Source organism: Emydura macquarii, unplaced genomic scaffold (assembly GCF_026122565.2).
Source record: "Emydura macquarii macquarii isolate MOO-44397 ecotype Brisbane River unplaced genomic scaffold, CSIRO-AGI_Emac_v2 contig_450, whole genome shotgun sequence".
NCBI classification, from domain to species: domain Eukaryota; kingdom Metazoa; phylum Chordata; order Testudines; family Chelidae; genus Emydura; species Emydura macquarii.
This window is the reverse complement of record NW_027130587.1, coordinates 4,960,250-4,987,598: the sequence shown is the minus strand read 5'-3', so window position 1 is coordinate 4,987,598 and position 27,349 is coordinate 4,960,250. Positions and strand designations below refer to the sequence as shown.

At 38.0% G+C, this 27,349-nt stretch overlaps 1 protein-coding gene across 4 annotated transcripts in view; it reads left to right on the top strand.

Annotated features, from left to right (window-relative positions):
* Positions 1 to 27,349, top strand: part of CUX1 (cut like homeobox 1) — a 372,701-nt gene that overhangs the window by 157,176 nt on the left and 188,176 nt on the right. For all 4 annotated transcript variants that reach the window (XM_067537835.1, XM_067537834.1, XM_067537832.1 and 1 more), the window contains exons 4-8: positions 1,805 to 1,883; positions 13,974 to 14,111; positions 19,393 to 19,516; positions 21,666 to 21,742; positions 22,773 to 22,839. In XM_067537835.1, the coding sequence (XP_067393936.1) occupies positions 1,805 to 1,883; positions 13,974 to 14,111; positions 19,393 to 19,516; positions 21,666 to 21,742; positions 22,773 to 22,839 (485 nt within the window). The remainder of the gene's footprint in view (positions 1 to 1,804; positions 1,884 to 13,973; positions 14,112 to 19,392; positions 19,517 to 21,665; positions 21,743 to 22,772; positions 22,840 to 27,349) is intronic.

Genomic DNA, 27,349 nt, shown 5'->3' with positions numbered 1-27,349 from the left:
TCTGTATATCCCAAGGTTTTGTTACTGCTGCCAAGCATTGTACAGATGCTTTTAGTGTCCATATTTTCTTCCTGGACCCCCCCTCCTCCACCCAAGTCTTTTCCTGGTTTATATACTGTATTGTACTGTTAGGTAGTTTTTACAATTATCCATGACCCCTAGTTTTGTGGCCTTAATTTTGTTATAGTGATCTCTACAAGTCAGTTATCAGTCCATAGAACTATTCTATACAAGTCATTTGGAAATTTTATGCTCTGTTCCTGTGTACTTAATGTCTGACTCCCTCCATTATTTTAATCATCTATAGTTCTAGGCTTCTTACAAAGTCATTTTCATATAAAGTAAATGGATGTGGCACCAAGTCTGACCCTGCAGTACCCCACTCCTTATCTCTCTCCTCCCTGAACTGTTTCCTTTCACTGGCACCCTGTGTTTCCTGTGCCAAAGCCAGTTTAGAATCTGTTTCAGTAGGTTGCTCATAGGATACTTTCTATTCTGCAAATCAGACTCTCATGTAATAAAGTATCAGTTACTTTCTTGAAACATGGATACAGTAAACTCTTTCTACTGTTTCAGCCTTATCTACCAAATCAGTAATGTGGCTAAAGAATTCAAGGACATTTTTTAGACAGGACCTTCCTTTTTGTAGTTCGTGTTGACGTACACATCTTTCAAATGTTTCATAATGTTATCCCTTACTAATTCTGTCTCTCTAGTTGAAATGAGACTTATATATCCAGATCCTTCCTTGTTTTTTATTAAAAATATGGGAACTATAATATCCATCTTTTGAGTATTAACTGAGACCTCAGCGTGCTATTAGAAAACTGCCAAATGCTTTCTTGCTTCCCTAACTGTCTCCTGCACTGGGGTGTGTAATTTAAATGGTCCTGATGCTTTGTCAACCTTTAATAATTATAAATGCCTTGTTATCTAATCCAATGCACTAGGAACTTAAAAAAAAAAATCATTAGTCACTCAAGGAATGTGTTGTTGTCCATTCTCAGAATTGTTAACCTGCCTTTTATTTTGGGAATAAAATCACCGAGAAAAACTACGGTAAACCGTATTGGGTAAATTTTGCCCTCACACATAGATGACAACTCCTCTTCTCTTCAATTGGAGTTGCACATACTTATCTCTGGGCAAAATCTGCCCCTACTGGTGTAATTTAAGCTCACAAAAGTAAGGATATTCAGAATTTAAATGGAAGTGTGTGTCTAAACTTTACAGGAGATCTCCTTTGTATGTGGGAGATCCATGCTTAGTCTTTCGTATAGTAGTGTTCCAGAAAAAATGTCTCATGACCTGCCAGGAGACTGGATAGAAATACAAAGCTATGCAAATGTTGCTGAACAGTGGGTTGTGACTAGCAGAGAGACAAAACTTGCTTGTGTATTATGTTATAGTGCAGTTAGGCTTCAGTTAGTGGCAAACAAAAGAAATTATTCATGGAAAACCTCTGTCCCAAATAAGTTTTAATCTATATACCATATGCCAAAGAACTAAAATAGGTGGTATTGGACATAAAAATATGGGTGTTCACTGTTGAGCTAGAATAGGTGTTTTAGTATATTTAGTACAAAAAAACCCTTATAAAAATAAAGAAAAAAATCGTATTATATAGCTGATTCCCTCTAGTACTTCTCAATGTGTGTGTATATATAGAGAAGTCAGCTTCCCATTTTACGTTTGAACTAAATTGATACTGTTGATATGTTTGTTTATGTATATAGTGCCATTGCTTTGTGTGTGTCTTTAAGTTTTACTTGAACTAAGGCTTTCTTTTCCTCACCCTTTTTAGATTGATGCATTAGGTAAAAGAAGCAAAGAAGCAGAAGCAGCCTTCTTGAATGTCTATAAGAGATTAATTGATGTTCCAGGTAAGCAAATTATTATCCTATTCTGAAAAGCAAATAGTCTCTGTAGTCCCAGATGATGTTGAGCATTTCTTTTTCTCCTTTTGCCTTTGCTAAGTTATATTCAAGTAGTGTTTTTATTCTCAAATTGTTGTACTATGACACTGTTTCTAACTGAAAGAACTGTAATATAGGCACATTGAGGACTCCTCTTAAAACAGTTATTTGAGTTCACATTTTAATTATTATGAGAATCATTTTATATTTGTTACAGTACCATATGATTCTGAAAGCTGTTCTGAATGTTAATGGTTTATTGGATGGATTCACAGCCTTTTGAGAAAGAAGACTATCTGAAACATCATAATGACACAAACAGAATAAATTAATGTCTTAGCTCCATTTAAAGTGCAGATAAAAGAACAACTCTGCACATCTCCAAGCACACACAATCCTTTCAGTTTGTTTCCAGAACTCAGGCACTACCACTGCTGCTATGTAGTCGTGAATAGGAAAAGTATTTTGTATATTGATAAACTAAGCTCTGTCAAGTTTCAATTTTATTAAAATTAAGTCTGTACATAATTAAGTAAAGGCTATTCATATATAGTGTCAGATTTCAAGTTTCCTTTATTCCTGGGGCAGCTCAAATTTCAAGATCTTTGAGAGAGGATATATTTTTATATGCTCAATAGGTACATTAGATTGTTTGGAGAAGTTTTTTTTATTTTTGCTGTCATGTTCAGATTAGACGACTGGGAGCCAGAGTCCTGGGTTCTCTTTCCAGTTCCATCACTGTCTGCATGGTTATGGACAAGTGACAACCTCTGTATCTCACTTCAACCATCTATAAAATTATTAATATCTACCTTGCAGGAGGTTGTGAAATGTAATTAATATTTGTGAAAGTAGTTTTTGTCATCAGTGAAAAGATGCGTACACTAGATGTTACTATTCTGTATTTATTAAGTTAGACAATCATGTAGCCATTGCAAATTTCTAACGGTAATAAAATTCTCAATTTTTTGTTTATAGCTTGTTTAATGATTAAATATTCATCACTTTCTGGTAATTCTCCAGACACAGCATTATAATTAATTATTATCTCTTCTATTACAGTCGTGCCTAGAAGCAAGGGCCCCATTGTGGTGGGGGCAGTACAATCAATATATAGATAACATATATCATAGACTCATCCATATTCATTATGCCCAACTAAGGGGCATAGGAAAGCGAACACTTCATTGAACAACCTAACTGGATAACCTACTGCCTATGCACACACTTTGTAAAATTAAAAAAAGGCTACTATTTTAATTTTACTCCTAAAATGTATCCATACTGAAACACCAGATGTAATCCTTTTATGGATTCATCTAAGTTTGAGAACTTTCTTTACTGACTTGAGTGCAGAATATTCACTTGAATTCATTTGTGAAGAATTATGGGAGTGAGGAGGAAGAATGACACTTTCATCCGCAAAATTGCCTTTATAAATAGAATGGTTTGCTCATATAAAGGATAACAATGTCCTTTCCCACCTGTTTTTATATTGCAATTCAAGTACCCCTGTCAACCTGTGTATGCTGCACAGTGAACCATTCTTAAAGGTAAATCCCACAAAGTGTACCTTAAGTATATTTTGTATATATTTATGTTGCTTTAATTGTTCCCCCCAGAAAAGCACTGTTTGTCTTGTTGGGGACCAAAACCTTTTTAATAATTTTTTTAATTTAACTTTTTCTTATTTTCAATTGTAGAACAGAGTTAATCTACATTTATTTCTGTCATGTGAATTGTGAGATCTGTGCCAATGGTGGAACTTACTGTTTTGAAAAACGGGGGTTTTTTTCATTCATTCTTTTTTTTCTCGCCCTCAGAAAACAGAAGATATTAGGGATGTTTTCTTCTCCTCTAGACCCCTGATTTTCTTGTCTGCCTACTAACGTCAATGCATTATGCCAATATTTGAGTTCATAAAATGACTAAATTTTATGATGAGTTCATTTAGTGACTAAAACAGATTTGAGTAATATTTAATATTTGTACTACTATTGCACTCATAGGTTTGCTCTGTAATAAGAGCTTCCCTCACTGAAGACATTGTCCCTGCCCTGAAGAGCTTACAGTCTAAAAAAGACCAAGTGGAATAAAAACGATGGAGGGAGAGGATAATAAAGTACATGCAATTTTCATATGTACATTTCCAAAAAAAATTACGGTTGCAGATTGCTAAGGGGCCAACTATCATCAATCCTGAAATCTAGCCATCATAAATTAGCTGACTTCTTTTAAATGTGCCACAGTGGGAGTAGGCCTTGAGGAGAAATTTGAAGAAGATGGATTTATGGATGAGGTGTGGGAGGGCTTTCCACACAAAGAATTACATACAGTATTTTGTTCATGCATGATTATGATTCAATTCCGCGAACACTATCAGGCATAATGCTTTCTTCTGTAAATTATCTTGTTTAAGTACTGGAAATAGATGCTATAAAATTAATCAAATAAGTAACCAGTAATAAGTAATCAATAGTAAGCAAAAGGGAATTATTTTCATACCCTGAAAAGAAATTCTGTTTGTCTTAAGAAGCTCTTATTACCATGATTCCCATTTGCTTGTTCTTAGTTTTTTATGTATTAACAACTCTGTGTAGGGTATTAAAGATAAAACTAAGCTAACTTATTTTGACAGAGTTCCAGTACTGCAGTATAGTATGTTAAGAATTCCAGCTATGTTGGCGTCTGGAAAATTTATAACTGGCTAGAGAGAACTTCTTTCATGTAGGTCACCATTTCAAACACTTTATTTGTTTATATCATGGTAGCACCCAAATGTGCTATGATCTGTACAAATGTGGGAAATTCTGCCCCCAAGAGCTTACAATCTAGAAAGACAGGCAAAGGGAGTTCAGAGGAGGGGGAAGGTGGTACAACATAAAGGTCCATTTAAAAAATGTTGTTTTTGGTTAAATATTATGAGGTCAAAGGTGGAGTAAGAGAAAAGGAAGGATGGAAGAATTAACTGGAACAAGGGAACAGGACAAAGCAGGAGGGAAGGGGAAAAAGAGACCCATGCTGTTTGTATAATCTGATACTCGGAGGTGGGAGGCTTAAACAGCTACTAAAGGTCTTTAGAAGACAGTTTGTGTTATGAAGTAGAGATTTCAGGCTATTACTTTCATTTAGTGCTTTTCAGAACAGGACACAGCAAAGTGATCCTTCACTTACACCAGAGGTGATAAATGTTTGGAAGTAGAAATTTGTTTTATTTGTGTTTGGTTTTTTGTTTCTTCCCAAGTATCATGTATAATATTAAACAAGAGATACAAGATTCATGATAACTCAGATAAACTGGAGAATGTGTAGACAAGTTTACTTACCAAAATGGTCAGAGAGCCACAGAACTTGCTTAATTATAAGCATACTGCCCTTTGTGCTTATAAAGTAATATCACTTATATGAACATTTAAAAAGGGGGGAAGAGGTGAGACAGAGGGTGAATCGGGTTCCAAGTGAACAAGTTACAAAGATTCTGAAATGGAACACTAAAATTATGTTTGTAGAAGTTAATACATTTTGAATACTTCTAATTGGGTTGACCTTCAATCATTTGGCAAAACTCTGTATAAAGACAAGGTGCAGCTCAGAGTTATGCCACGGCTGCAAACCATAGCGTATAGCAGATCAAGGCTGATCAGCATTGGCAAACCTGTGAAAAATTTATACAATATTTGCCTACAGTGTGCCAATTGTAATCAGTGCCTAACTTCTGTGAGAAATAACATGCATCAAAATAATCACCCCTTTCCAAAATCAAGTACAGGAAATCAGATTAGTGTAATAAAATGAAATGGCTTAGAGTCTTGCTGTCACTAGTGATAATTTGACAGTGGCAATACATACATATTCATTACAAGTCCCCTCTTCTCAATCCTATGAAGGAAGCAATCAGAGGCTGGCATGGCACTATCAATAATACCAGGAAAAAAGGCAAAACTACAATTGTTTGTGGCTAGTATAAATAGTCCAGCCACCTTCTTGTTCATTCTTTTTGCCTTCTCCTGCCAGAACCAAAGTACCCCAGACTTCGGGCCACAATCTCATTTTATTCCTTTCCAGACTTCATATAAAGAGAAAGAAAGAAAGAGAGGAATAGTTTTGAAATTAAATGTTTGATTCTTACTCAACAACAAGGTCCTAACTGATGAACTGAAAACATGGGGATGACATTTTAAATGTCCAATATCTAATAAATTAGGCAGGATTAGGCCTGGCTAATACTTGGATGAGTGACTGGTAGTATATTAACACTGCCTCAGGAAGTAGTTCTAGTGATTCAGTAGGTGGTTCTTCCCCTTTGAGGGTGAGATCCTTGCTCCTGTGCCAGCTACTTTATGCCAGGTAAAAGGGCTGGAGCAGAGTAAAGACCCCAGTTCCATCTGGAAGAGAAAAGAGAATTACTACAGCACAGGTAGAAGATAACCATAATGCTGCCTTCCACAGACCCCCTTGTAAGTACTGGTCTAGGGGGTGTGGTGAGGGCAGAGCTGGGGTTGGGAGAGTTGCGTTAGCGATTCAGGGTCAACATATATAGGAGTACTGCTGTGGCCCATAAGGTAGCCCAGGAAAGCTGCTGTAACACCTGTCAGAGCTGTTTAAAGTACTCTGGAGGCTGCTGTAGACACTGGATCATCCCAAGATTATGAGGATGCAAAGGTGGTTTAAGGCCACCTTACCCCCCTCCCTCTGGGCTACAAGTTCTGTGATGCACCTCTTACAGGTGCAGCATAAAATCTCAACCAGTATCTCTTCTGGACCAATGCATGGTGTTAGGGGACACTGTGTTGCTGCTGAAGTACTTTATGGTGAGGCACAAAGCCGTGACCAATTGTGGTCATTAAAAGACCCAGTCCAGCATCCACATGTTTGGAAACTGAGCTCATGCTAGTTATAGCTCTTTCTGTTACCTGAATATATGGGCCCAGGCCATCTTTTTGCTGACTTTAACACCCTTTCACATATTTTCTCTTTTTTCCTATTGAATTAATGATTGGATAAGTACCTTTCTAAAAACTGAAATAATATAGGGAAAATATCCCTAAAGCAACCAAGGGCAGGTTTGGAGACTTTTGCAGCCAGTGCTGCAACATCAAATCTGGAGTAGAAGCCCTAGCCATTCTAGGTTTGGTAAATAAGGTAGATTTTAAACAATAGCTGTGGTATCTAGGAACCAACTTTTGGCTAAAGAATACACGTAATTATGGTTCAGCTGGCCACGTCCTCTCTCTCAGCACCTCATTCTACCTGCAAGCTGTGAAGAGTGCTGCTACAGAGCAGTGCTCTATGATGCTCAGGGAGAAACAGTCTCCTGGTGTGCCACATTCTTTATCTGTGACCCTGTCTCAAAGCAGCAGGATCATGCTGGTTCTATTGCCTTTAAAGCAATGATACTCAGATTGAGACTCGGGAGTTGTAAGTGGCTCTTTAATGTGTTTCCACAGCACATGATATTAAAACACTGTGTAATTTATTATTAACCAATAAAGATGCTTGTCCTGAACCACTGAGGTCTGAGTATCACTGCTTTAAAGCCTTCTGAGGCCTGCAGAATTTAGGCTTGTACTACTTTTCAGTAATGAAGACTAACATTCCTTTTCACTGTGGCCATCTTAAATGCCCTATTGTAGTTTTTTATGCAGTGTCCTATTGTTTTTAATTTAAAGGGTGGTATGTATTTGGGGGGTGGGAGGGAATGCTCTGCTTTGTAAAAGTGGAAAAATAAGGGATAATCCAGCCCAGTGGAAAAATCAACTAATATATATAATTCTTGGTTTTAAATCCACAACCCTTTCATGTTCTACATAAAATAGGGAGGGGGGCGGGTGGAGAGGTGATGGGCTTTGCTTCAAAAAATGAATTAGGGCTATAACTCTTCTGTCCCTAGGCTAGTGGAGTCATAGGGGAGGAGGAGAGCTACAGTTTATTGCATGAAATCTTTGCCTCAGTCTCTCTAGGCTATTTCAATTTACCCCTGAATTTTCTGGGGAATAATTAATGAATTAAGTGTGCTGTGAGGTAGTTGAATATTCAAAAGCCACAATGTAATTGCTATTTTTTCTAAAACACATTTTCAGATTATTTTCAGTTGTGTGATCTCCCAAGAAATCATTTGCACTTACTCCATCAAGAGCTTACACAGCTCTTTGCCATGCCATTTTACAAACCCAGAGACAATATTCCTAAGGAATACCTCCACCACAAATGTTTATTACCAAGATTGATCTTGGGGGAGGAATAAAGGTATATTTAAAACCTCATTTTGCTTTCTGGTGATGATAGTGTGACATAACAGAACATGTACACTGACCTTGTTGTGGCTTTTTGTTTATATCTGGTTCGTTGTAACTGTACATTTTAAAGAACTCACATTAAGGAGCTTTTTTCACTGCTTGTCATTTTGTGTGGGAGTTTCTTGAGAACAGTCGCTAAGAAAGCGGCACTTAAGACATAGTTTAGGCAACACAAATAGTCTTTTTTAAAGAATTGCAGTGCATTGGATGAATTATTTTTAGATCCGAATCTTAGGAAATACATTACCAGTGATATAAAATATTAATTGCCACTTGTTCTGGCAGTGTTTCGTAACTTGCTATTTTACAGTTGTCAATGTTATAGGCCTTAATGAGGAGGAAGTAGGGGTGTGAGAGACCAGACTTTTGTTTTGAAAAGTCGCTTCAAAAACTCCATCTCTAAAATGTCAGATGAACAAGTTATAAGGTTATTCAGATTTTCATCGCTAAATCAAATAAAATAGGAAACCTAATTGTGTTCTTAAATATGGGATTGTGTACAATTTTCCTGTATGTCACTGAACAAGTGCACCAGTAAACTCAGAAATAAGACATGCTTTTATTTTTAAAGGTTTATGGTTTCTATCTTTCCTATCCTAGCAAAGTATAAGTAATCCACTCATTTCTCCTTTTACAAGTCAGCACAGATACTGTTATTAGTTACAGTTAGAAATGGTGCAAGTGTGAATATTTACTTTAATACTGCCACTATCACATGAAAGTAAATCCTGTAGACACATCTGAAATTTAAAGTGACCTGTGTTTTAGCAAGTTATTCTTGCAGAATTTTTAAATCTAGTCATGCTGACGTAAAAGCTTTGTGTGGAGACTTACAATTCAGAGAGAACATTCTCCTGATCCTGTTGAACATATTCCATTCCATACATTCCAGTTCTCTCTCGTTGGCAAAATAGGAGTCAGTCCCTATGGTTGAGTTTAAGGAGCACTTTGTAACACATGCCTTCTGTGGTTAGCAGTTCCCATTTTCCATAATACCAATTAGCCACCTACAAAATGTTTTAAATATAGGAGACAGTGGTCCTGCCAAAATATATAAAGTAGGGCTGCATCCCAGAAATGACTAAGACACTTATGTTTGCTGATAAGTCAAGTAACTATCACTTTTCACATTTCAGATACAGTGTTGAGGCTCGTTAAAGGAGTTTCTATAAAGAGCCCTCAAACCATGCAAATCTCTTAAATTTTTGTTTTGTAGTAGTATCAGGGATAGTTAAAAGTTAGCCAATACGATGTGATCTGTACATTTAAACAGTGACACTTTTTCCATATTAGTTGACAGGATTTACTTTTCCAGTCTGGTTTTGTATTTGTCTCTGTGTTTTGTATTAGTTTGCAGATTCAATAATTACTTTTAAATAGGGAAGATCTACATAATATAGGGAACAATTGATTTTTGCTTCTGAAGTCTGTCTGCGTGATTTAGAAATAATTTCCCTTCTATATTTTCGCTTCTGTGTCTTTTCAAACAAATGCTAACAGAGAAATATTTTTAAAGATTAAGTTTTCAATATTGATCTTATTTTTCTTCTGCTGAGGTGCTTTTTTCTTTTCCTTTTTAAATAAATAGGGTGGTCCCAGCATACTCAATATCTAGACAGCTTTTCATCAGTTGCTCATCAGCATGCTAATTGCTGTATGACTAATTATGCCCTGAATTCCAGTTGATTTTCTTAATGAGACAGCTGGGTTAATTATGTAATCGTATGATTACATTAGCCTAGAGTGCCCTGGCGAAAAGTAACGCATGCAGGAGCATGATGTCATTGCATGAACAGCACTCACAAGGGGGTGCATTCATCTTCTGCCTAATGACAGGGGAGGGCAACATTACCCACAGTGCTCTTTGTGTAAACAGTTATATTGAATTAAGATCTGTGTCATTTTCCAGCTTGTACAATGCATGGAATAGAGTTTTTGAAGAAAACTCTTTGGAAATTCATCTGTTCATTGTTAGTCCAATTTTACCTCATAGTACTATTGCAGAGGTTACATTTGGTCTAAGCATTAAAGAGTTACAGCAGTTGCTGAAATGTTACCTCAGGCTGTTAATGCAGTGCATTGTTTTATTGAGATCCACCTTTCTTTTACTTTAAAACCCTGTTCTTAAAATAAGCACAATAGCCTCGTCTCATCCACATATTTTTAAATTCCACCAAAAAATTGGTGACCTTCTTTCACCTCTTAGAAGTGATTTAACCACAGTTCCTGTTGAGGCCATATATTAGTTTGACTCCACTATTTTTTTTTAAACAAAATATATGACTGTGCATTAACTAGTACGTTATTAAGTATTATCTGCCAGGAAAATTGCACTGCATTTGTCCAAAGTTAACATAGTTTCTTTTTGCATGTCTTTGTTCATTCAGGGGCATATCCAGTGACCCCCTCCTTCCTGACCAGAGCCTCATTTGTAGTGGAGCTGGTGTGATGCTGCACATCTGAGCATTCACACAGTGCATGCCACGTGTGTGGCAGGGGAGACCTGCTCAGAGTGAGCTCCTTGTAAAGCAGCACTGAGAGGGCAGCATGTGGAAAGGTTAGCAGACTGGTGAGCTCTGTGGACACTAGTCCATCCTCAGGGCTTGAGTGGCCTAGAAGAACAGTTTTGACTATTATTTCTATTATGGTACTATCTCTGAAGCTCAGTCAAGAATCAGGGCCCCATTGTGCTAGGCACTATACGAATAGAAATAAAAATTAATTTCTGTTTAGGTGTTAGGATGCGACAGAAAAACAGGGTATGGGGTGTTGGAAAATGAGGTAATAACATGAAAGGGTTAGCATAAAAGCAGATATCTGAACTCAGCTCTCATGTAACTAATGCCAGGGGTATTGATTTGTAGGAATTTTTGTATACTAGGGATTTAAAGGCTTTTTCCCTTTCCCTGCCTCTTTGTTGTCCCTGTGCCCAAGCGGGGCACCAGACTCTTGATTTGGGTCTTATTCTGTAACTTGCAAAACTGTCATTTACAGTAAGTCTTTCAGTTACTAGTGTCAATTAGCAAGGTTTTACTGTACCAGGATTTAGAGAAAAAGCACTCTTATTTGGAAGCTTGTCTTTGCTGCTTTCTGTAGTCTATCACCATTTCATTTCAGTTGCTTCAAATGTCAATCACCTCCTGTTAAATCTATACAAAACCCACATAACATAAAAAGATAGACTTTTATATGTGCAAGTTTTGGTTGTGTATATTTCAAAACCCCACACCAATGAAGACAGAAAATAGCACATCAAGGACTTCAGGTTGTGTTGTTTATAGTGAACACAGTAATATTTCTGTGAAGTTTAAATGGTGTTTGAGATAATTAAGAAGACCAAAAAGCTGTGATTTCTAAAGTTTAAAATGCACTTTGGGGTTTGACATACATAAATTAATTGTTTGACTCTTTTGCCGAAGCAAGTCATAGTCATTATGTTGTCATGCAAGTAAATTAGTTTTGTTTAATACAAGTAATAAAAATTAATCCTAAGAGGTACTTCGGCAATGCCTTTTACGAATACCAAAACAATATTCAAAGGCTGCAGGCATTTAGTTGGTCAACTAAGCTATAGTAAAGTTTGAAATTTAAAGCATTGGAGACTGTTTTTACATTTTGTTCATTCTGTGACTGTTTGCTACTTTAGCATTAACCTTTAATAGAGCCACATTAAATATACATGTCCTGATGAATAATTATGAGGTTGCATGAATTTTTATTTACAATATAATGCTTTACAGGGATTGAAAATTTGACTAAAGATTTAGTCATTCATTTTATAATGCACATGTTATTTTTATGTGTCTTTGAATTCCTTCCTAATTTGAGTCTAGAAAAGACTTGTTTATTTGGAGCAGACATGGTGTCTTGTGGGCGTCTTGGCTTTTTAAAATGAATGTACTAAAAACGTTAAAAATTGCAGGGATAGAGGACAGTATAAAAACACTGTTTTTTATAATTACAGTTTGTACTGGCCATGGTATTTTAAGTCTGCTAGCACAAACTTTAATAGTATTTGATAGAAATATCATGGATATAAAGTTTTAGACCCTCATTTGGCATATTTTTAAGTTCGTATTATATCACTGAATCAAATAGGCTGAGACCATCCCGTTCTTCTTTATGATCAATAGTCCAAAATGTTGGACAGGCTCTGTTGGAGAAACACTGGATTGAAGAAATGTGACAAAACAGTCATTCTAGGTAATGGTTGTTTCAGCTGCATGGGAGAAGGCTTATGTTGTGACAGCCTGCATCTTAATTGGACTGTGCATAAATATTGTAGGGACTTGACTTCTCAGTGCTGCTACGACTTCAACTTTATGTATTATTCTTTATCCAGAACCCCTTCCCCTGCCACAATAACATTTTAAATTTGATTTATTATAAATATTTTAATAGAGATAATAATAATGAAAAGTATTTGGCCTAAAAAACATAAATGAAAAAGCTATGTAGTCATAAACTATGTATGTATGTACAGAGAACAGATGACAAGCAGCCTAGATTTTGTATTATGAAGAAGGTAATGTCATAAGCTGTTGAAGAACTAAATAACAAAATGCAGCACACTGCTACTTATGATGTCTCTGAGCTCAACATAACCCAGCTCTGTTCTTTTATAAACTGTGAAATAACCCTGGCATATTGAAAAATGCACAGACTCATGCTTAATGTGTTAACAGAGGTACAATAGACTTATTATGTTTCTAGAGACTGAGGGTGGTCTGAAAAATTAATGACTATGCTGGTTGAAAATTAAGTGAACTCCCTAATATATACTGTTGTTGATCCACTGAGTTTGGTGTTTAGCATTCCTCAACAGGAGACTAAATCTTTGCAGCCATTTCACAAGTGATGGTGGCGCCCATAACAGAAATGTATTCAATAATCTTTTATAAGTCCATTGGACTCAGCATTTTCCTACACTGACTGGGAAGCTGAGATCCCAGAATAAACTCTATCCATACATGGCAGGTGTATTGTAATGGTGTTTTAGCAGAAAAGAAAATGATAAATTGGACAATAGGAGAGCAGATAAAGTGTTTCAAATTTATATTTAGTTAATAGTGTAAGAAAATAGAGAATAAGTACCATAAAATTTCTGATTAGCAGAATTAATTTTGATTAGCATTCACATCAGTTGTTTACTAGTAAATGTCACTATGATAAAAAATGAGCCAAAGATTTGTAATCCTATTCACACAAGAGTTTCTGATATCAAATAACATCCTTCACAGATCCCCACAGCTATACTTGTTTGTGCCTGATGAAGGCCTTATGATAAGGTAGAAGCTTATTCAGATGTATGGTTCTTTGAAAGGGGAAGTATTTAAAGGACTCCATTACTCAGTAACTAATATAATTTTGTTTGCTTTTACTCAGCAAAAGAGCAACAAAACTTCTTGTACATTAATGTCTTTTTCAGAAAATAGATTGGATCTTGAGACTTTCATACCTCATTAGTCTGTGTCATTTTAAAGATGCTGTCAAAATACTTTCTATCACTTTAAAGATACTATTTATCGTTTAGAAAGTAATGGAGAACCTAAATATAAAGCATTGTATATAATTTTCAAAAAAAACACGTGGGGGGAAGTAGAGGAAAATAAATCAGATCTAGACCTTATACAACAACACTGCATATAACCATTAGAATGTCATTTCAACTAAGGAAGAAGAAGAATTCCTCCACAAAGGATTTCACGATTCTGAGCTGCTAAAGCTATATCAGTGTTGCTGTTGTCTTTTTGTTGTTTAGATCCAGTTCCAGCTCTGGATTTAGGACAGCAGCTTCAGCTGAAAGTCCAGCGCATGCATGATATTGAAACAGAGAACCAGAAACTTAGGGAAACTCTAGAGGAATACAACAAGGAATTTGCTGAAGTGAAAAATCAAGGTAGGTAGCAAAAATTGTGCACTTTCTTTCAGATTGTAATTCTAACAGTTTGAAGCAGTTTGAAGATTGTTAGGATTAGCCTTAACTGTATTTCATAAAATTAGAGTGTACAGATATATAGGTATTTAATAAAGGAAGGCTATTGCATGTGTATAGCCACTTTGAAATTTGTGTCTGCATATGACTATTGTACTTCGACTGAACCAGTAGGATTTTCTTTAGAACTTTTCCTATACTATCATGTAATAGCTTGGCATTTTTCTTTTAAGCATTCTGTTGTTGCCTTCAGCACTACCTGTTAGTGATCCAACTAGCAAACTGCAGTTACATAGCAGTCATTAAATGCTGAGATTATATACAGTAAGATTGGATTTAGGCCAAACAAGTATTTTTTAATCCATTATTTGTTAGTAACTTTATTTTGTTTTCTAAAAACGTATATCTTCTCTGCTCAGTTTTTCCTCGGGTAAAATTAGTAACAATATAGAATGCTGCAAGTACTAGGGTATAGTTACTATAGGGAATGCCCAGGGAATAGTGCAAATAGTGAGGTAGTGTTTCGTTATTTAAAGAAATCGGCAAGATTTTAAAGGTGGCCACTGTACATGAAAAGGCCATTATCTAAGGAGTAAAAACCTGCTGTCTCTGAAAATACCCAAGCTTTCATGCCTTTCAGAAGAACATGCTTCCTGCACCAGGAAACAAAATATGTTCTCTCTAAAACCTATTTCCCTTTACACATGACTTGTGGTTTCCTTGTAAATATCCAATTCTGAGTTACAGTAGCAGCAAATTCTTCCATCACATGGGAGAGTAGACTTTGTTTATCATGTAAGACTCGGGCATCTAAACATTGCCCAGCTAGATGCCTCCTTGGCAGTTTACCGGCGCATTATATGCTGCATCTTAGTTGCAGCAAAAGGAACATGCTACAGCCACCCCTCTCTTTAATATGAAGGGAGTGACCTATTGAGACCGCAGGTCCCTCAGCATGCAGGTCTTCAGACTGGATTGCAACAGATGTAACATTGCATGCTGGGAGCTCTACCCTCAGCAATTGTGCTACTTTGCTAAAAGTAGAGTGACAACTTCAGGTCACTTTGTGGCCTCTCTTGGTCATGCACTTTAACCACCTTCATGTAGGAGCTTGGGTCCTGATTCTGGAAAGTGTAAAGGATCTTCAACTCCAATTGTTTGGTTGGTTTTTATTTATTATTTGTAGAGCAGTAGCACTCACATAATTTCAGTCAGGAACAAGGACAAATGTGCTAAGTGTCATGTAAACATGTAGAAGGACCTGTTTTAGTAGGGGGTTGGACTAGACAGCCTCCTGAGGTCCCTTCCAACCCTAATCTTTTATGATTCTATGACATGTCACGAAGAGCTTATGATCTTGAAACCAATGGGAGCTGAGGGCAGACAGCACTTTTCAGGATCGGGTCCTTTAGTGCAACTTCACAAAATTGCATTTATTATGAATGGCTTTCCTATGCTATATGCATTTTTCATTTATATAATGAATCCTCTTTGATCAGTGTTTTACTCTGGAATTGCAATTCTACACTGTACTTACATAGAAATGGTCTGAATGTTCTAAGAATGGCCTGCAGAGACCTGTTAGTAGTTGAGGGTGTTTTGATTTCTTTCCATAGATGGGGTGCACATGGTCTTAAATGAAGTTAAAAACATAAGAATAACCATACTGTGTCAAACCAATGGTCTTTCTAACCTGTATCCTGTCTTCCGATAGTGTCTGGTGCCTGATGGTTCTGGCAGTTGGGAGTTTAGGAATACCTGGAACATGGGATTGCATCTCTGACCGTCTTGGCTATAATAGCCATATATGCACCTTTTTTTAAGCCATTTATACTTTTGGCCTTCACAACCTCCCATGGCAGCAAGTTCCACAGATTAACTGTGCATTGTGTGAAGTAGTGTACTGCCTTTTGTTTGTTTTAAAACTGCTGCCTATTAATTTCATTGGGTGACCCATAGTTCTTGTGTTATGTGAAGGGATAAATATCACTTCTCTATTCATTTTCTCCATACCATTCATGATTTTATAGACCTCTCTCTCATACCCCCTTAGTCATTGTCTCTTTTCTAAGATGAAAAGTCCCAGTCTTTTTAATCTCTCCTCGTATGGAAGCTGTTCCAAATCCCTAGTCATTTTTGTTGCCTTTCTTTGTGCCTTTTCCAATTCTAATATATCTGTTTTTGACATGGGGCAGCCAGAACTGCACACGGTGTTCATGGACTTATATAGAGGCATTATGATATTTTCTGTCTTATTATCTATTCCTTTCCTATTGGTTTCTAACTTCGTTAGCTTTTTTGACTGCTGCTGCACACTGAGTGGATATTTTTCAAGAACTATCCACAATGACTCCAAAATCTTTCTTAAGTGGTAATAGCTAATTTAGACCCATCATTTTGTCTGTATAGTTGGGATGGTTTTCCTATGTGCACTACTTGCATTTATCAACATTGAATTTTATTTGTCATCCAGTCCCTTAGTTTAGCGAGATCACTTTGTAACACTTCACAATCAGCTTTGGACTTAACTAACTTGAGTAATTTTGTATTGTCTGCAAATTTTCCCACCCCACTCCTCACCTCCTTTTCCAGATCATTTGAGTATGTTGAGTATGTTAGCGCTAAATCAAGAATTGCCTCTCCTCTTGTGGGTTCTAGGAGCAGCATCTATGGTGTCTAGATATTTTATCTCTGCATCTCTTCCTGAGGTGACACATACTCAGTCAATTTGAGAATAGTTGAAATCCTCCATTATTATTGCTGCTTCTGCTTTTGCAGCCTCTCTAATCTCTCTGAGCATTTCATAGTCACTGTCACCATCCTGGTCAGGTTGTTAGTATTATGTTCCTACTGCTATGCTCTCGTTGTTCAAGCATGGAATTTCTATCAGTAGAGATTTTATGGTGCAGTTCTATTCATTTAAGGTTTTTACTTTTATTTAACTCTGCTTTCTTTCACATATAATGCCACTTACCAGCACGATCCACTCTCATTCCTGTATGTTCTGTTCCATGGTATTACTGTGTCCCATTGATTATCCTAATGCCACCAAATTTCTGCAATACCTATTATATCATTATCCTCAATTAATACCAGGCACTCTGGTTCATCCATCTTAAAATTTAGACATCTAGCATTTTTATATATAAGCATTTGTACATTTTGTCAGTATTCAGTTGCTTACCTTCATGTGTTGTATGTTCGCTAGCTCCTCTGGTCACTTAGGAACCGGCTTTTTAAACTCCTGTTCTCCCTGAGTTAGCCCGGTCCCCTTGTCAAAAGATCCTAAAGGGTTTAGGATTCAAAGGATAGCTCATTAGTAAGCTGTCTGCCTAGAGGCTCGTTATAGTAAGCTGTCAACCTAGCCTACCAGGCTGCTTGGCTCAGCACACAGCCCCGAAACAGACCCCTATAATCGTCAATCAACCAAGCACATAGCAAGCAAGCAAACAAACAACAAACAAACTGACCCAAAGATTACGTAACCTTTCCTCCTTCAGGAAAAAGTGAACTACCTCGCAAAATTCTCCTGTTCCTGTAGGTACCATCCACCAAAATGGTATTTCTGTAATTGCTTATTGAGTTTTAGTCAGCACAGATTATAAAGAAGGTGCTTACTTCTTGGAGTGAGGTAATTCCTTTGATTTCCCTGGGACTGCTCAAGTGAGCAAAGGTGTGAACAGCATTTGGGCCAAAATCATGACCCTTTACTGGTATTGCTTCATATCTGTGCAGCTTTGAACGAGAGAGGCATTTTTGTACTTTTTTCTTTTAAAGTCTCAGGGTCAAATGTATCATTGGTGCAAGCAGAAACAGCTCCCATGGTCCTTAGTGGAATTGCCTTTACTCAGTCAAGTACTGAATTTAGTTCTCTATATTACTTAGTTCATTTTGTTTTCTTACATTTTAGTGATGAAAATATTTAGGGCTGTATTCTCTCCAGTCCAAATGGCATATGCCAACACTTCACATTCAGGAAAATATCAGTGATCAGATCTACTTTGCAGATCTGAAGGAAGAATTGTCCCTTGTCTTTTAAAGAAGATGACTGATTGACATGGTAAAAAGGGACACCATGCCATGATATGATTTAATGAGTTTCATGTGATTTTTGTCAATGTCTAAAAGTACTGTCCTATTCAATCAAAAGCAGGTGGTCGGTTTTGTGCATTTATTATAATTTCAATTCTTCCCCATTAGTTGGTCAAAATGGCTCTGACTTTCCTCTCTGTGCTCCCTAGATGAAGATTCTGATCTCATTTATTCTGGTTTTAAATAACAATTCCATTGACCTGCAAGGCACTATGCCTGATTTTACATGGCAATTTTCAATGTATATGAGATCAACTTCAATTTCTGGGCTTTAATTTTTAGAGTGGCATTTTCTTTTCAACTTGTTTATAGATGGTTTTTTTGTTTTGTTTTTGCACCTGGTAGTATTTTTCTCCTTCCACCAGTATTGCTAATAATATCGCTTCTTGGACTGCTACGTCTCTCCCTGGCAGCATCAAAGTATTGCCAGCTCTTATGAGACTTCTCTAAATATGGTTCCTTTCCAAATCCCATTTTTGTTGCAAAGCATACTAGTTGTGGTCTGTGTTTTGTTTTCCTAATGCAAGTCTTAAGGCATAAAGAATTCTTCTCTTAGGTGTGGGTGGAGTGAGAGTCGCAGTGACAATGCCAGTTACTGTAACAGAAATATGAAGGGTTCCAGTTTGTCTATTAAATCTGATTTATGTGTTAATACAGCAGTTAAATCCTAACTGCCATATTTTTCATCAGTTGTGAAGCTGGTGTGTGTTCAATTAATGAAAGATTGGATCTGTACACAAGCCATATTAAAACTGCTCCTTTTTACATGAGCACAGTAATATGAACTATATGTGTAAATTCATACTTAAGTCCACAGTGGGACTTTATTTATCTCCACTTAGCAGAGAACTAATTTGAGACTAGTTAATAAGGTGATATTATATTTTACAATTGATTTTTTTTCAGTCATGTTAGAAACCCTAGCTCTGCTTCCCAGCAAAATCCATTGATCCTTCTCAACCTAAACGTTTAAAGTTCAATTTAACGTTTAGGGAGTAAAAGGTCTCCGAAGGGACTCGTATCTATTGATTTTGTGTCAGAGTTGAAGAGCTAAAGTTTAAAACACACTGAGCCTAGAGGGTGAAGAAAGCCTTGTATTCTGTAGCCACATGGAGCTGTGTAAACTAATTCTTTGCCTATTGTTTTTCTGTAGAGGTTACGATAAAAGCACTTAAAGAGAAAATCAGAGAATATGAACAGACCTTGAAGAACCAAGCAGAGAATATAGCTCTTGAAAAAGAACAAAAATTACAAAATGACTTTGCAGAGAAGGAGAGGTGAGTGTGTCTGTGTGTGTGTAGGTGTTGTGTGGAGGGAAAGAAATCATATTTTCCTGCTTAATATTTCCAACCAGGATCCTTCCTTCATTTCATTGAGACGGCTCATACATTGAATCATTCTAGTGATTTATGTTTTTGACACAGTCATTTGATACTCAACTTCACACAGAAAGACAATTGTGCAAGTATATAAGTGAAACAAAGACAGATTGTTACTTCACTGCACAGATATATTTGAAATGTTACTTTCAGAAGGGTGCAAACTTACTTTTATTCTTCATTAATTGAATTGTCCTCTGTGACGCTAATCTTTCTCCATTAGTCAACAGTGTAATTCTGTCAACTGTGTCTGCTTTGTATGTCACAGTATCACATTGTATATCAATACAACACAGAGCATTTTAAGATGAAATATTGTACCCAGTGATATGGATATCTACTTGCATGGTAACAGGTATCTGGCAGTAAGGCAGAGAGCTCTGTGGCTGTCACTCAGAACTTCATTCTGAAAAGGGTTTGCATGCTCCTTATATGTCAAAATATTATGTAATTAATTTCTTTTTTAATTATTGATCTTTTTTAAAGCAACCTTGGAAGCATTTCAAATTTTTCAAAAGCTAGCAAAATGGAATGCTAAAACTTTTTCTATAATTTAGGGCAGATATCAGGGAAGTTATTCTGTACATTATAGAAGAGGGGTGTCAACAGGTTGTTTTTCAGTGACAAACCATCAGCTCAGGTACTCCTCCCTTAGTCCAACAATGCTTGGATTTGTGAACCCGCATTACATACTTCAAAGTGTACCATTTTTCTAAATTGTTTGTGTGAGTGGTTGAGTTGATCATTAGCTTAAGGTATGAGTGGGATGAAGCTACATTTGAACTAAGAGAGACTTTATAAAATCAATATTTTATAGTTACTCTTTGTTGTATAATAGAACCAAAGATTCTTATTTCTATCAAATGCTGTTTTATGCATATAAAAATAAAATTAAACTAATGACAGTACAGTGGAAGGTAAATTACAGAAAAGGGTATATGTTAGGGAGATGCTTTTTCACTACCTACATATATAATTTAATGTAAAAAAAAAAAAACAAAACAAAAAAACCTTTGACCTGAGTTTCTTGCCGTAGATACGTTTTCTTTTCTATCAAACTTGTTAATGTATCATTTTATTTAAAATTACTGTATCAGAGAACATATGAACATAAAAAGTAATATTCAAGATCTCTGACTGTTGGAAAGTTCTGATTGGTTGTGTCTGAATAGGGGTTTGTTTTGTTTTGTTTTTTTGTTTTTTAAACAATATGTTCCTCAGGGAGACGTTTAAGATACTGGGTGCTTTAAGCACTAATATCACTATTTAAAATTCACAGAATAGCTAAAAGTCTCCAGAGGGATGTTACAGCAACTCTGTGCCTACTACAGGCTTTATAACTTTTCAAGTCTAGCCTTTAGCAAAGAGTCTGGTGACTATATGGCCAGGTGACATGAAAGCATATGCTGTAACCAACGCAAACAAGGGAACATTGCTTATGGACATAAGAAATGTGAGCATATTGGAAGGTCTGATCATGTTATATAGGAAATAAAAACATATTTGTTTTGAAGGATGCATAGTTTTTTTAGAGGGTGGTTAATATTGTTACTGCATTTAGAATCCATTGCAACTATGATGAAACAGCTGTCAGATCTATTGAGGATATCATTTATGGCAACAGATTCCTTCATTATGACAGAAAAATGGAAATGTATCATTCTTCTTATGCTAACTTTGTACAACAGCGGATGCGTGGTGACAATTTTCTTAATGTGTGTGACATTTCCAAAACAAATTATGCTAAGGAAAACCTTCCACTAACGTTATCATTTATATAGCAATCAACTCTTGTATTATGTTCACAGCTTACATTTTGAAAGAGCTACACTGTTAAAATTTTAATAAGTGGGACTCCAAACTGTACAGCTTTCCAGTCAGGCACTGCTTCCGACTCTCATTGTGGCATCTTGTAGTATACATGGTGTCAGTTGCCTGATTACAGCTGAGTTGGTTAATGACTGTATCTCTCAAACTTGTAAAATACAATTAAGTTGTTAAACTAGATCCTCAGCTCCATTTTCAGCTCTCCCTTTTTCTTTTTTAGAAAGTTGCAAGAGACGCACATGTCGACAGCCTCGAAGCTGGAGGAGGCTGAACACAAAGTTCAAGCTTTACAAACAGGTTTGGCATTGCTGTTTCGATGTATACCAGTGACCAGGCTGGTAGTAGGTTAAATGAAAGGAAATCAGGACTGAGCTTGAACCAGATCTTGCAAGTCTGTGTTATCTTCAGGGGAAGATCCAACAGTGCTTAGAAAGTAAATAAGAGTTTTTTTAGCCCAGGAGCCTCAGACATTAGAGGCATATTGATTTCTCCTGTTCTCTGCCTGTGGCACATAGCAGTTTAGTCTTCTGAAGACTGAAATGCTGTTGTCTAACTCAAGTTATTGGGCTCAGTATAGAGGTAATTGGGTGAAATTTAATGGCTTGTGATATACAGATCAGACTAGATGATCTAATGGTCTTTCTGGCATTAAACTCTATCAAAACAACTGCACACTTGTGTTATGGCCAGCTATTGGTGGATGTAGTGAGTGAAGCCTATATAGTATTGTAGATACATCATTGAAATGTTCCTGCAACTGAAACAGGCCACAGAGCTGTTGACCACATCCACGTTTGCCTTTCCATGTTGTATTATGTTCTGGTCTCTCACACTTCTAATCTGTGCTATATGTAATGGTCAGGTATGGAACTTATTTCTGCTTCACATCAAGCAACCTGCTATTTACTTTGCCATTGATCCTTGCACAGTTATATTTGCCAATCCATCTAAGGTGGGGCCCATTGGGTTTCTTTTCCTCTGTGAAAACAAGAAATTTAAATTTGACTCTCTGAAGTGATTGGAATAAATATTTTAGTTGAAGAAGCAATGTGGCAAACCTGTATGTGAAATGCTTAATGTCTAGCTACATTAGGCAAAATGGTAACTGGAAACTTTTACAATGCAAAAGAAACAGGTTGAAAATACAGATTATGGAAAGCTTTTAGGAGTTTGTTTTTTCTAAGTTATTACCTGTTTGGTCAGGTAGACTTAATGCAAGATGATTTTTGGCCAGGAAACAGTTTATAGTGGGATAAAAAATTAAGTAGCCTTTTTACACTGTACAAAGTACTGTACCAGTAACGTTTCAATGTTTTATGCCTTTTAGCCTTGGAAAAAACTCGGACAGAATTATTTGACCTGAAAACAAAATATGATGAAGATACTACTGCAAAGTAAGATTTCACCATTTTCTTCTTACATATCTTCCTTTAGTATCTTGCTGCCTTCTTCTAGGAATGTCCGTGTGGGTGCTCCATTTCACATGATGGTGTGTCCCTGTGCCTTTGATCAGAGAATTTCAGCAGCAGTGCCTGTCCAGTTCATGCATGCCTTATCCCCATCTCACGCCATCGTCGGTGTCTCATCCAAAGTGCACGACCTGATCCTCCTCAGTTTCTTCTCAACTGTCCTTTGCCTGAGACGATGCCCCCAGCGATGTCAAAACAGTTAGCTTATTTAGTGCTTAAAATAGTTTTAGTAGAATAGTTAGATTTGCACACCTTTTTTCTTCCCCATTTACCTTAAAAATAAAAATCTTTTTCCCTTCCTACCCTTTAGAATAGTTAGCGTTCCTCCTCAGGGTGAACCACCGTAGTTTGAACCATGCCTGGTTGACCGGGTGTCAAGCACTGCCTTTCATGCCGGGAGGTGATCTCGGTATCAGACAGCCACTCTAAATGCATCCATTGATTAGGTGAGTCATGTACCACAAAAACAACGTAGAGGTTCATGCCAAAACAGAGACCTGCATCTCAAACTTAACCTGATGGAGATGTCATTGTGACCGGCATCTGATCCCAACCAGCAGACCTTCTCTGGACAACAATCTCCGAAGACTTCACCCTCTTCACAGAGGAAGGCTCATTCCTCCAAAAAGGCAATGGCAAAAGAGCAGTAAATTCTCCTCCTAAAGAGCAGCCAAAAAAGAAATGGTCTCTGGCTTGTTCTCTATCCTCAGTACCAACTCCACCGTGGCTGGGTAAGTACGAGACACCGGGGTCCTTCGGTACCACCTGCACCATGGCATCTGCCAACCTCCAAGCAAGAAGCCTCGGAGTAGAGACTGCAACCAACTGCATCTTTAGGACCTGTATGGCCAAGACATCATCACGGTCCTGACATACAGTCCTGGTATGGTCACCCATGAATGCCACCACCTATGTCTTTTCCCACACAGTGACCTTATTGGGATCCCTGGGCTGCATACAGGAGGCAATATTGTAGACCTCCCAGCCTGTACAGAGAAAGTCTTAGATCCCCACCACCACCTTCGGTGGCTGCACCATCAGAGTCGCCCAAGAAAAGCATTGAAGAACAAGAGGAGACCCTGGAACAGGACACCACACTACCTGTAAATAATTTCTCGTCTTCCCCTGACAAGGCCATAATCCCTCCACCTCCTGCAGTTGTGGACAATTTCAAACAATTCCAGAAAATTCAAAAGAATAGCAGACTGCCTGGAGAGTCTTCTGGACGAGGTTCCAGAGTCCCAGCATAAGTTGCTGGACATTCTGCAAACCTCCTTGACTTCAAAAATAGTGCTTCCAATAAATGATGTGCTCATGGAACCAGCCAAAAATGTCTGGCAGATCCTGGCAACAATAACACCCACCTGCGAAAGGGCAAATAAAAAGTATTATGTCCCTTCAAAAGGGATGGACTTTTTATTCACCCACCCCAAATGGAACTCTGGTTGTCAACATGGTCAACCAACACAGTAGACAAACAGCAATATCAGTCCATATGATAACGACTGGAAACATCTAGACCTTTTTGGCCACAAGCCATACTCGTTAGCAACAATGCAATTTAGAGTTGCCAGCTATGCAGCCCTAATGGGTAACTATGACCATATCAACTATTCCAAACTTGCAGACTTTATTTATGACATCTTGGAAAAGAAATGGGATCAATACAAATCTCTCCTAGCTGAGGGTCAGCTGTTAGTCAGAACTCAAAAAGCATCCCTAGATGTGGCACACACAGTGACGCACTCCACAGCTATCACTATGTTATGAGCCGAGTGTCATGGCTGCAGTTTTCGGGGTTTCTCAAGGAAAATACAGCCCACTGAGGAAGACCTTTCTTTGGGCAGCCAGCAACTCTTTGCCTCAAAGACAGATTAAGTCCTCAACACCCTGAAGGACTCTCGGGCAACTCTCTGCACCTTGGGGATACGTACACCTGCAACCAAAAGAAAGTAAGGCAGATATTACCCCTACCAGCGCTCAAGGTTCGCTCCACATGCCCAATAACAGAGGCACCAGGAGGCACAGCAACAGAAGCAGAGACCTCCAAAGTGTCGACCACCTCTGTCTCCTCCATCCTCTGCCAAACAGTTTTGAGGGTTTGGTCGAGGGTCTGAGTGGCCTCCCCCATTCATCAGTGCTGATACCATCAACCATCTCCCACTCCAGACACCATTTGACTACTTTCTGTTCAGCGCAGACTTCCATCCCAAAGACAAATGGGCCCTAGAAATAATCTACACAGCTTTTCGATCCCATTTTCCTCCATCCCTCCCCGTCCTCCTTCAGGGATCCTTCTCATGAGCACCTTCTATGGCAAGAAGTAAACCACCTTCTACATCTGGGAGCTATGAAACAAGCACCACCACAACACAGAGAGAAAGGCTTTTACTCCTACTACTTAACCCAGAAAAAGAATGGAGGATGGAGATGTGACACCCTGTGTCTGAAAACAAGACACCCCCCCCCCCCCCAACCCAATCTTCACCAATGTCATGTAATTATGACATGCTCTGTACAAGGTAGGCCTTGTTTGGTATTATTTTAAAAGTCTTGATCTGCTAAACATCAATATCCTGTTGGATTGTATGTGCTACCATAGTATGTGAAGTTATAAAATACTTGGTAAATGCTACTAGAACATGTTGAGTTGGGAACCACCTAAACCAGCTTTTCAGGTACAACAATGAAATGGCCAGATGTGCTAATGGGCCATAAAGGAAAGAATCCATTACCAGGAATTGCTTACAGTGAAGGCTTCCTTGTACGCCATTCACAATGGGGTTGCTTGAGCAATGGGAAGCAGCTGCCATGTCACAATCACGGACTGTTCTAGCAAGCTGAAGCAAACTATTAAAGGATGAGTGTGACATCATTACTTGGTTCCACTCCCATTCAACTGAACACCTGAAGGGTTGTCTGGAAGACAAAAGGACTTTGAAAGGGGGAGAGGGAGTTGAGGTTGCCCTCCTGCATTTAAGAAACTGCTTTTACCAGCTAACAAGGGTGAGACATTGCGAATTCAAGAGTTTGTTAGTGTGTAGTATTTAGACTGGAACCTTTTATGTTTATTTTATTTGGTAAATTCTTTTAATCTCTTTACACTTGCTACTTATAATTAATTAAAATCTCTTTTAAATTAATACACTTGTTTAATGTTTATCTTAACCAGTGAGTCTTTGAGTGAAACATTTAGCCGAACTGCTCAGTAACAAAAGCTGGTGCACATTCCACCCAGCTTCATGGAAGGTCAGACTGGATAATTATCTCCACTGGCAGAATTTTTTACCAGGATAGATGAGTGGTCCTGTGGTCCCAGGCTGAGGAGCTAGTTGGAGTTTCTCAGTTGTTGGTTAATGAGTGGCTGAAAACCATTATTGAACTAAATTGGGTGTGGTCCCTGCCTGTGGAGAGCTGTGTAAGTGCAATACCTGTCACAGGTTTATGGCTTTTCACAGCATCACAGTGTGAGAGGGAACCCATACTGGTCAGTCAGAGGGCTCAGTGGTATTCCAGCTACTAGGCGGTACTCCAAGGGTTCTGCAGACCATCACAGGAGGCATATTCGAGATCTCAGAAGGCTCAACAAATTCGTAAGGATCCAACAGTTCAGGATGGTCACACTAGCAATAATAATACCAGCACTGGAACAAGGGAACTGTTTCTCAGCTCTTGACCTTCAAGATGTCTATTTCCACATATCCATAGATCCTGATCACAGGAGGTTTCTCAGATTTATTCTGGGAACAGAACATTGCCAATACACAGTTTTACCTTTCAGTCTCTCGACAGCGCCACAAGTGTTCTCCAGAATCCTCGCAGTGGTGACAGCGCATCTTCGCAAACAAGGAGTAACCTTATCTCAACTATTGTCTACTAAAAGTTCCCCTCCTGAGCAGATGCCCTTGAGGTTACTCACAGGACGCTTGCCCTCTTCCTGAGACTGGGCTTACAGATAAATGTCCAGAAATCAACTCTAAACCCTGTACAGAAGTTGGACTTCATTGGGCTCATATCAACTACATGGAAGCCAAAGCATAATTATCAGGTAACAGGTTCATTACCATGACCAACCTCATGTCTTTCGATACCGAACAGACCACATGTATTGGCACGAACCTGCCTTCAAGTGTTAGGCCATATGGCTGCAACCACATTCGTGGTACGGCATGCATGTCTTCATATGCACTGCCTTCAGGACTGGCTAAGAACTACCTACATACCACACACAAACACAGCCTAAACAGATGCCTTGCAATGCCAAGCACAGTCAAAGGCTCTTTACATTGGTGGACATAACCCAATAATGTGTGCGAGGGAGTCCCTTTCATCAAGACCCCACCTTCAGTGATACTTATGACTGATGCCTCCCTGATAAGCTGGGGCGTCCATATGCAGCATCACACAATTCAGGGCAGGTGATCTCCCACTAAAA